This window comes from Corvus hawaiiensis, chromosome 23 (genome assembly GCF_020740725.1).
Source record: "Corvus hawaiiensis isolate bCorHaw1 chromosome 23, bCorHaw1.pri.cur, whole genome shotgun sequence".
NCBI classification, from domain to species: domain Eukaryota; kingdom Metazoa; phylum Chordata; class Aves; order Passeriformes; family Corvidae; genus Corvus; species Corvus hawaiiensis.
In genome coordinates this window covers 2,724,508-2,735,922 of record NC_063235.1, presented here as the reverse complement: position 1 = coordinate 2,735,922, position 11,415 = coordinate 2,724,508, and the positions used below count along the sequence as shown (strand labels likewise).

Sequence of the window (11,415 nt, the reverse complement as noted above, 5' to 3'; positions counted from 1 at the left end):
GCAAGATTCAGCAATGTCCAGTGAAATACACTGGTGACAGGTTTGGGGTCTTAGATATCTCCTGCTATGGATGATCCACAAATGTAAAGATGCACTTTGCTTTGGGCAGCTGAACAGGCCAAGAGAGAATTCCAGGAAAAAAAGAAAGTCTTTTGTACAGACTTAAGCATGACTGTACACCTGAGAAGTCTGCCTAGACCCCTATACCGTCAGAAGGAAACCCCCTGTGAAGAGGCTGAAATACACATTTTTTTTCATATTTCAAGCACTAAGTCATAATGACTATAATGTAGGCCATTTTCCACTCCTTAGTGTGTCCAGAAAGATGTGTTTTAGGGGCAGAGCAGCAGGGGTGTAGCAGCAGAGAAACACTCTGGTAGTACAGCTGCCAGCTGAAGCAGGGACTCTGCTTTTGTCTCTCCAAATTATTTTTCCATCCCTGATTCATTCATGTACCAGAGGATGACTAGATGCAGTGCCTCTTAGTTCTCAGAGAATATTCTTAGCCATAAAGCAAACAAGTTTGTAACAGAAAATACAGCAGCCACCCCACCCCTGGGAAGTGCTAACTTCAGACTTGATTTCTCCTACAAGAGTGGAGACTTTTTGGACAACTTCTCTAAGTTAGGTTACTGGGAGGTCAGTTCAGATATTGGCTTCTTGCCTTGTAACACCCTTCCCTCACATACCTGCTCCTCTCCCTGGAGACCTGGTGGTGCAGGGAAGTTGGATTCAGGGTCCTGCAGCTCTACCTTGGTGGCTATCCTTCTCCCCGAAGTGTCAGCCTGTAAGAGGTACTCAGAAGATCCGTACTGCTTCCTTCTGGAACTGGACACAAAATCCTTGCTTTCATCCTGCACGAAGGAAAACAAAAAGGGTTGGGATCCAGGGTCTATGAAGGGTCTGGAATAGCACTGGGGTGTCACGAACTGGAGTCCTAGTCCCAGGTTTGCAGTGTAAGGTGCAGGCTTGATCCCATTAGCAAGGAGGGAGGGGCTTAAACCATCAGGCCAGCTCTGGCATGGCCTTATTTATGTGCTATTTCATAAAGATTTTTTCTCAAAAACCATCCAGTAATTTTAACCCAAGTTATGGCTGCACAGTCACAAAACAGAACAGATCCCTTGGACAAAATTACTGAGGTCCAAGGAAAGATGAAACCACTGATATCGTGTGGCTGACTGCTTAAGTAAAAGCCTGTGTGGAGTCAGAGGGAGTGAAATGGTGATAGATACTGTAATTGGGTTTGCATGGCAAGATTTTGGTAGGGGGTGGGGGAGGCTACCTTCTGTGAGAAGCTGCTAGAAACTTCCTCCATATCCCTCAGAGCCAATGCCAGCCGGCTCTGAGATGGACCTGCCACTGGCCAAGGCTGACACAATCAGATAAGGTAGCAGCATCTCTGTGGTAACATACTAAGAAGGAAAAAAGTTATTGCACAGAAGTAATTGTGGCAAGGGAAGAGAGAAGTGAGAATATATGAAAGGAACATCTCTGCAGACATCAAGGTGAGGCAAGAGTTCCAGGAGCCAGAGCTGAGATTCCCCTGCAGCCTGTGGTAAAGATCATGGTGAAGCAGGCTGTGCCCTGCAGCCTGTGGAGGTCCACAGGAGTACTGAAACTCACCTGCAGCCTGTGGAGGAGCCCCACATGCAAGTGGATCCCCAAAGAAAGCTGTGACCCTGTGGGAAGACCATTCTGGAACAGGCTCCTGGCAGGGACCTGCAGGCCCATGGAAAGAGAGAGCCCACGCTGGAGCAGGTTTACTGGAAGGATTTGTGACCCCTTGGGGGACCCACACTGGAGCAGCCTGTTCCTGAGGGACTGCACCCCATGGAAAAGTGACCCATGTCAAAGCAGTTCACAAAGAACCATAGCCCATAGGGACGACTCACACTGGAGTTCATGGAGAACTGTCTCCTGTGGGAGGGATCCCCTGCTGAAGCAGAGGAAGGACTCCTCTCCCTGAGCAGCAGCAGAAACAATATGTTATGAACAGACCACAACCTCCATTCCTGTCTCCCTGCACTGCTGGGGGTGAAGAGGTAGAGACTGGAAGGAGGGAGGGGTAGGGGGAAGGTGTTTGTTAAGATTTGTTTTACTTTTTGTTATCCTATCCTGCTCTGATTTTGACTGGTAATAAATTCCATTAATTTCACCGAGTCCAGTCTATCTTGCTGGTGACAGTAATGTGTGAGTGATCTCTCCCTGCCTTTATCTCCACTCATGATACCTTTCATTCTATTTTCTCTCTCCTGTCCAGTTATGGAGGGGAGTGATAGAGAGGGGCTTTGGTGGGAGCCTGGCATCCAGCGAGGATCAACCCACCAGAGATGCCCAAATTTAGGCACCACACAAAGCAAGAGAGAAAAGAGGCAAGAGGCAGCACAACCCTGGACACTGCCTGGGAGACTTCTCCAGCAAATGCGCCCATCACAAGAAGGGATGATGGCTTCCCTTGAAGACAAACATTTAGGATTTTGCCAAATTTATGCAGCGGACAGCCCAGTGGACAGCCCAGCTCCAGTCATATTAATGTCAGAGGCATAAGAAAACCATGCATTCATCTGACATTGCTGCTGCTCATCTACTCCCTGCCTGCCAGCACATTTGCACTAATTTTCAACAAACATCACACCAGAGAAATACAGATTTCACTATGCGGAACACGAACCCTAACAGAATGACTGCTCGAGGTCTTGCACTGCCTCAGGTCTTTAGGGAGCACGAGAAGGCTGACTGCCAGCAGCAGAGGGAGCTGGTCCCCAGGCTGCAACACCCACTCATGCATCAGCAGCTCCTGCTCCCTGGGACTCCCAAAGCAGCATTCCAACGAGCTGCTGCTTCTGCAGCATAGAGCTGCATTACAAAGAGTCGATACCTCCTGTAGCTTCATTAGACACATTTGCCCACATCAGCAATACACAAAGGAAAGGTTGCAATGGAAGAGAGAAAGATGGATTTTGGCAAAAACAGCATGGATCCTGTGTTTCCCAAATAAGATTCTTAAGGCAATGTCAGACTGTGGATAGTGGAGCTGGAAAGAGGTGACAGTGATACCTTCACAGGACAGCTCAGTGCCCAGCGCTCTGCCAGAGAAAATAGCTACATCTTTAACTGAAACACAAATCCCAGCAGAAACAAGCTGCTGCGATATGAGGCATATTATAAGCTTGAAGATACCCTTCAAAGGGCTTTTTTCCAAGGGCATATACAACAATTTAAGTTGCATACAATTTGCTGTATCTAGTACATCTGTGTATCTGCAGTCTTTCAGGTTAACGTCATACTCCTCATTTACAAACTAAAAGTACACAACCTATGACCAAGAAGTCAGGTTTGTGCCTGAGTGGTGCCAAGAGTGATTTTATTGCAAAGTATGATGCAGAGAGAGATCCTGAACTCAGTTCTGTGTGAACTAACCATATGGTTAGTTCATATGCTCTCCTGACACAGGCAAGGCTGGAAGCCAGCTAACCCTGGATATACTTGGGTTGACCACGCAGAGCTCAGGTTGCTCAGTCAGGTACACTTCAGCTGCTGTGAAGGTACACTGCATAGCTGGCAAATTTGATCTGACAGCAACCTGGAAAGCACCTGCAGAACACACTACAGAGCTACACTCAGCCCTGGGTGGGCTGCCAGGAGGAAGACTGAAAAGAAATCCTTGAGTGCCCACTGTTTAAGGCTCTGCAACCAACCACACATGAACTCAGTTGTAAGCAGAGACTGCTTCAGTTGTGAGAGTCAAGGTTGTGGGTACTGTGAATTGAAACTCCTGGGATAAAGGACACCCTAGGAATGGATCTCTCATTTCCCAAGCACATAAACTGCTGTTACGCAGAAGGACAACTTCAATCGTATCAGCTCTGCTTGGATTCATGAATGAGCTGTACAGATTGCCTGTGACCCACCCTGGCCAGGGAGGGAATGTATCCTCAGTTTCCAAATGTAGCTGGAAGGCCAGCCTGTACTTTCTAACACCAGGCAACACACTCTCTGCAAAGTTAAGTGCAAATTCTTCTGTGCTTCTCCTAGCCAGAGAAGTGGAAGAGAAGATTTGAAAATGTAGAACTCTTTGCCTATCTCCACCAGTTCATCTTTGTCAATGCCGAAGTCATTCAGTGTCATAGGTTAGCAAGCATAGTCCCGGAAGGGATGTCCTTGCTAAGGGGTGCTTACAGCTTCCTCTGGGACCTGATAGAACCTATCAGCTGGCCAGTTTGAATATGGACAATTCTTTAAGCCACTTAAAGTTGTGACCACCTCTGTGATCCACACTTAAGAATAGACAAACTCCCCCCCAAGCTCTCTCTCGTTTCCGGCGCTGGGACAGGTGGCTGCAGGCCCAATGCGGGGGCCAGCGGGCCCGGCCCAGGCCCTGCTCGGGCCAGGCCATGGCTCCAGGATGACCCCCCCAGCAGGGCTGTGGGCAGCCAGAGCGGCTCGGAACCACCCCCTCTCCACTGCGGCCAAGATTTCAGCAAAAGCCGAACCTCTGTCCGGCAGAGGTCAGGTAACCAACAGCGATAAGGGACATTCCAGCTGCAAGGCCGAGGTGAGATTAACCCTTTTAGTGCTGTGAAGAGCTGAAAACCTGAGGGAAGAGAGAGGAAATGCTTAAAGCTGAAAGTCTGTTGTGAAGCTATGATATATCAGAGTATCCCATTGTAATTTCATGAAGATATGGGGGGTGGAGTGTTCAACTCGTGAGCAAAAGCACCTGCGCCGAGATAGGCAGATGCTGACGCAGCTGTAATTTCATGAGAAGTTTGGACAGGGAGAGATGGACCAGATGAGGACTTTTGCTCCAAACGGGAAAGGAGGAAACCTCAGTTCCTAGAGATGGACCAGATGAGGACTTTTGCTCCAAATGGGAAAGGAGAAAACCTCAGTTCCTAGAGATGCTCCCAGAGATAGTCCTAACAATGAAGATGAGGAAGACCCTTTGCTCCCAGGGAAGGAGAAGGGCCTCTGTTTTTGCTTCTGAACGGCTCAACCTTAAAATTGTACCCCACAAAACTTCAAGAGCGGACCCTCGAAAGCAGTTGTGGGAAAAGCTGCAAGTCGGGGGAAGGGACTCACATGCGGGCAGAGAGACTCCTCTTCCTAAATGGACTGAACAATATTTGGAAGTGGGCGGCTGTCTCGTTGTGATACTGTTTTCATAGCACGAGCAAGAAGAGACTTCTCTTTCTAAATGGATTGAAAAAGGTTATTATGGAAGTGGTAACAGACTGAACATCTTAAGGGTTGTCTTTTCACATTGTCAGTGGGAGAAGGGAGGAAGGTGGGGGGAGGAGGAGAGTTCTGAAGGTGGTATAATTTTTTTTTTCTTCTTTTAGGTCTGTTAATAAACTTCTTTATATTCTTTCAAGTTTGGTGCCTGCTTTGCATTTCTCCTAATTCTTATCTCACAGAAGATAAACAGTAATGAGTATTTTGGGCCAAACCACTACATTCAGTTATGAACCTATCCCCTCTGCCACCAGCCCTGTCAGATTATCCAGCCTGGTTCCTCCTGCAGACTCACAATAGCAGCAGCTGCTCGAAGTAGTGCTAAATTAATAGCAGAGGCAGGAGCTGCAGCACGAACCAGTGTGGGGTTTAATAGCCACAAGGGTATGTGCTGCCACTGAGTTCACTTGAAATCTGCCAGAGCCTGCAGCTCCAGTGGCAAGCACATCTCACCAGACCAGTTGTCAGCATGTGTCACTGCTTTGAGGGACTCCCCTCACTGGTACCAGTCAAAGGAACAGGAAAAGAGGACAGCTGTCCTTGTGGCTCTTGCTCCTTTTCAGGTGAAATATTGACACAGAGCAAGGAGGGAGCAGCCTTGTGTTACCAGCCACCATCCATCTGTTTAGGAGATGCCCAGGAAGCATTTCCAGACCAGTCTAGTTTCACATGAGGAAACCATGAAACTCTTACCAAAAGAGCTCTATCTATCTCTACAACTGCCATTAGAGCTACAATTCTGCCTCAGGCACAGCCCCACGCAAATCTGTTCATTTCCATCATTTTTTCATTGCTACTCCAAATTTAAAGTGCCACACAAAGTCACTCTGAAAAGCATACCACATCCTGCTTAAGCCATGACTATGTCTTCTCTGATGCTACTATGTAGTTATTCATATGGCCTTACAAGACCCAAGCAGATGGATCTCATTTCAATAAGGCTAAATCTGGTAATTCACATATGAGAAGGTTGTGGGTGCTGTGAATTGTGAATTCACTGAAGGAAGATAGCAGGAGCTGGGAGAGACAGCACTTAGAAAATAAGCTGTAAGAATTTCAAATCATGCATCCTACAACTACCAGGCAACTCAGAAAACCTCATCAACTGAAAAGAGTGTTGAATACAGGATACTCACAGGTAGTGTGGTCCGCTGCCAAGCAGCAGCTGCTGTAGGATTACTTGCATAGTTCCTGCGTGTTAGCAGTTCAGATGCACTTAAGTTACTTTTGGTCCTTCGGGACCCCAGTTCAGGGGCACTCCAAGAATTAGCTGTGGCACTCGTCCTTGATGAAGTCTGCTCCAGGGAGTCTGTTTTCAAACTATTCCCTTCCACTTCCAAAAGGTCCACTGAGGACCTACACAAGTTTGTGGCACTGCAAGCTGCACTTTTCTCCACTTTGGTTTGAGAGTCCTCCAGGGAATGTGGTCCTTGTCTTGTTCTCCAGGAACTTCTCACAGTGACATGCTTTGTTTCGGATGAACCTGTATCTGACGAGCCATGGCCCTTCCAGCTGATTGTCTCCAAAGGTGTCTCACTGTTCCTCTCCACAAGTTCAGAAGTCTTTAGCATAATGCTGCTTCTGGAGACCACTGTTTCGGCTTTACTCCTCAGTGCTGCCTCTCCACTTCTATCTGTCTCAGATAATTTCAGAGCACTTTTATTAACTGAGATCTCAAAGGGTGAAGGGAGATTGTTTGTTATTGATGGTGAAGGCTCATTTGAAGCAACTCTGATGTTGCTGGTGGTAACATGCCTTTCCTTTGCTGCTATATCTGCAGTTGTCCTTGGAGCTGTTGGCTCAGAAGGAAAGATTGTGATACTGCTTGTCATTTTATTTGTTACCATTTTAAAAACAGATTTCTGTTTTTCTGACTCTGCCTCTGAAACAGTCCCTCCCATGACTGCCTTCATATCCTTCTCAACAATTGCAGGTTTAATGATGGCTTTTGATCTTAGAGCTTCTCTTGGGCTGAACGACCTTCTGGATTTCAATCCTCCAGTGCTGGCATCTGATGGTTTTATGCACAGGGTAGAGTCTTCATCATTCACAGTTTTTTTGTCATTTTCAAAAAGTGATGCTCTAAAAACTCCCCTAGAATTGGAGAACTGCTTGGAACTGACTTTCTTTCTTGCCTCAGAATCTGTCTGAGTGGTTGGTTTTTTACCTCTTCCTGATTCTTCATCTAAATTAAGTTTTTCCTGGTTACTCTGGATGGTTTTGGAGTCAGTTTTTAAACCCATCTTTACATGATCTGTCGCTGAATTTGAAGACTGTTCTGTGTCTTCTTTATCAAGACCTGTGAGAATCTGCAGAATGTCTTCCTGACTCCTGGAGTGATGGGAACGCTTTGTTAGCATTGAAAGCTTCACACTTTCAAGTGACGTGTCTGCAGTTTCTTTTTCCTGGGAGACTGCTGCCCTTTTAGCCCTCCCCTCTGAGGGCTGTCTGTGTGATGCAGCAAAAGTGCTCGCTGCTTCTACTTTAGAGCCAGCCGAGTCTGAGACTGACACGTTGGAGGACATGTGGTACCTGTATGCTGAAGCCATGCCATTGGCAGAGGTGTGGTTACCCTTTGCAAGCTGCATGTCCTCCAAGCAGTCAGCAACTTCAGCCTGACTTGTTTTCAGCTTCTCAGCCAAAGAAGCCATTGATTCTCCTTTGCTTGACTTTTCATCCCGTGTGTCAGCACCATTTTGGCAGTTGCCACGGAGCACCTGAGATGGCTTTTCAGCCTTGGATCTCAGGCCTGTGTCACCAACAGGTTTGGAAGGTGTTTTCCAAGACCTCTGCTCTTGTGCAGCAGGAGGATATCGGCTGAGGACAGATGGCTGCTCTTTGGATCTCTTCCCCTCATTCTGCATGATGCAGCCTTCCTTCTGACCAGAAGAAATAGTGGAAACTAAAGGTTTCTCTTCCAGTCTTCTTGTATCTGTGACAGCAGTGTCTGAAAACGCAGATGCACCAGATGCTTTCCCTGCTTTTCTGTTCATTAAGTTTGGACTGGGTACCTGCTTACCACCATGGCTGTAGCTGTCATTACTGACAGAGAAGTCTCTGTTCCGTGCTCTTTCCCGGCGTTGCTGCGGTGAGAGCTCCCTTGGCTTGTGCTTAGCAGCTGTCAAATCAGTCATGACACCTCTGTATTTAGGTCGGTCATGTTTTCCCCTGCTAGAAAAGCTTGTATCTTCATTTTCAACTTCTCCATTCTCCAGATCTTTCTGTTTCTTTATTTGCATTTTTATTTCTTCTAGCTGACCTGTTAAGAGTTTGTTTTTATTCTGCTCACTCAAGTAACTGTCTTGCAGATCATTATTTTTGGCTCTCACTTTTTTAAGTTCTTCTTCTAAAGATTCAAAATGTTTGATCTGAGTTTTAAGTTTCTCAATTTCTTGGGTGAGATCTTTCACTTTGTTGTCTTCCTGGTTTTTATTCTTTTGGTTTTCTGATTTATTCCTGGATTCATTTTCTACATGTTTCAAGTAATCCACACTTCCCTTCCTCCTGGTCTCCTTAGAAGGCAGTGCAGAATTCAAGTCATCTTCAATTCTCATATCATTTCTGTCCAGGAGATTGTTGGATGACCTTTCTAGCAAGTTGGATGCATTTCTAGTTTGATCTGCCCTATTTAGTTTATTGTTTTGTTCTAGTTTCTGTGTTAGCTCCTGGATTATTTTTTCATTTTGCTTTTCTCTTTCGTTAAAATGTTTTCTTTCCGTGATGAAGCTCAGGGCTAAGGATTTCAGCTTTTCTAACTCACCTGTTAAGGTCTGCTCACTTTTATCCAGCCTGTCCTCAGATGATTCCAGTTCTTTCACTTTCACTCTAAGTATTTCTAATTCTGTAGATATCTTTTTGGTCAAGTTCTTTTCTTCATTGAGGCTAAGACACAGCTGTGTACAGTCATTCTTGCTCCTGCTGAAGGCCTCCTCCAGCTTCTCCAGCTCTGCCATTCTCCTCTGAAGGAGTTCAATTTCTGACTTCAGATCTCGAGTGAGGCTCTCCTCCTCTTCAAGTTTTTCTTTCATTAATCTGCAAAGCTCTTCAGCCTTCCTAATTTCTTCATCCTTGCCTTCAATCTTCAGCACTCTTTTCCGCAGGGCTTCAATGTCAGCCAGCATGCTGGAGTTGCTGCCTTCTGCCTGGATAACTTTGTCCTGGAGGTCAAGCAGTTCATCCTCTGCCTTCTGCAGATTTTTAGTTGCTTCCTCCAGTTCATCAAGGCGGCGACTAAGGCTCTGCAATTTGAAACGTAGGTGCCGATTTGAGGTTTCCTTGTAACCTGTACATTCTGCCATGGTTATTTTATTCCTTTTAGAAAAAAGCTTTTCTTAGTCTGGGTGAATGGTATATACTTTGCGTATTTCCGGTATGTTATTGTTGCTTTGAGTGGAGGCAATCTCACCCTGAAAGAAAAAAGGCTCAAAATCAATATAAGAGCTCAGAATATATTCACTGTTTAAGTTAAACTATAAATGTTTATATAAACAACTTTTTAATTAAACACATTTCTGAGTACTAAATTAGGTGAAAGGAAATTGCAGAGAAGAGCCACAGTCCATTTACTTTGGTTATACAGGATTTCCAAAAGCAGCCTGGTCCCTGCAGCTGAGGGCAGGAAGCGTCCTCCTGGTGGAGGGAGGTGGTCTGGTGGTCTGCACAGGTGGTTTCTGCACCACCAGTGGATCCTCACTCAGTGCTCCACAGTCAGTGCAGCTGCTCATGTACGAGATCCCAGGCTGTAGAGGGTCACTCTCATGCAGCACTCAGGTCCCTGTACATGGACATGCCTACGCAGCAGACACCTCTCTTTCTAGCACTGCACCAATCTCCTGAAGACACCTTAGTGATGAAGATTCAGGAACCATACACAGAATTAGGAAAAGGCAAACCCCAGCCATATGGTAACCACTGAGGATGGGGCCAGCCTCCCACGCTAGCTTGCAGATGGAGGGGACTGGAAGCTGCTGCCATTTGACACTGCCAGTATTTCTCCAGCATCTCAGGCTGCTCAGCAGAAATTTTTACCCGGGCTGTAGTCACATCCCAAGGACACTCTACCAGCAGAGTTTCAAGTTTCTCCCTCCCATTTCAAAAGCTGTTGTTGCCCTCAGCTGCCACCCACTCACCCACCCAGGAGATCAGCAGTTGCTTACGCCTCTCCTTGCTGCTGCTGAGCATGAGCAGAGATTAGAACACATCAGTGCACTCTGACACACTCAGTGTGAACTCTTCCCACCTCAGTTCAGAGCTGACAGGGTATTTTTTAACAGCCCCTCTGTGCTTTGAGGGAGGAGCAGGAAGGGGCCCCTGGGCAGACCAGAATGGCCGCTGGGAGGATCTGAAGTCCCCCTCTGGCACTCAGCATTAGCACCGTCCTGTCCTGGGCCTTCCTGTCCAGGGCCTGAGGCACGGCCCAAAGCATGTGAGGGCTACTGCAAACCTGAGTGGAGGGAGGGTGACTGCAGCTCTTTGATCTGCATCCTTGCTCAGGAAGTCTGTTCTGGCACAGGACTTGTCCTCCAGAATTTTTGTGGAGCTCTCTGCAGAGGAAACACTCAGCAGTTTCCTATTGCACAGTGCCAAGAAGTGATGAGCAGGATGTGGGGAGGAGACAGGGCCAGTAAGGGAGGTAGGAGGGCTGGAGGTGATCCATTTCCAGGCAGGCAGGGGAGCCTGGGCTGCGGACAGGCACCTGCCATGCATGCCACGGGGGCCCTTCCTGGTGCACACTGGGCACCCTGTGACCCATCTCCTGAAGGACCTCCTGCACTGTGGGGGAACCACCATCCTGCGTGATTGGTCTCAGGCTCTTCCAGCCCCTGAAAGGAGCACCGCAAACAGTACCTGGAGAGGAACCTTGGCATCCTGTGCACAGTAGTACACCCAGCCTTGGCCACATGCCTGTCTCCTCCCTTACCACCATGGCCCCTGGACCACCTTCCCTCATGCTGTCCACATAGTCAAGGCCACTGCAGCTGCCTGCAGGCAGGAAAGGCTGCTCAGACCCCAGCAGAACCCCATGAGAAATGTCACTTGACCAGCACAGGAAAGGCCACAGCAAACAGCTTCACAGTGCTCTGAAAACAAAGCGCTGTCCCTACCAGGCATCTGACCTGGGAGTTCATGGTTAACCCAGCACCAGCTACTGGCTGGGAAGTGACAGCAACCTCCTCC

General features: G+C 47.4%; 1 protein-coding gene across 5 annotated transcripts in view; it reads right to left on the bottom strand.

Moving 5' to 3' along the window:
* Positions 1–11,415, bottom strand: part of LUZP1 (leucine zipper protein 1) — a 37,772-nt gene that overhangs the window by 2,587 nt on the left and 23,770 nt on the right. For 4 of the 5 annotated variants that reach the window (XM_048326883.1, XM_048326886.1, XM_048326885.1 and 1 more), the window contains 2 exons: positions 6,375–9,644; positions 690–854 (listed from right to left, as the gene is read on the bottom strand). In XM_048326883.1, the coding sequence (XP_048182840.1) occupies positions 690–854; positions 6,375–9,536 (3,327 nt within the window). In that variant the 5' untranslated portion in view covers positions 9,537–9,644. Of the gene's footprint in view, positions 1–689; positions 855–6,081; positions 6,085–6,374; positions 9,645–11,415 lie in introns of all 5 variants that reach the window. The other variant, XM_048326888.1, reaches the window with a different exon arrangement.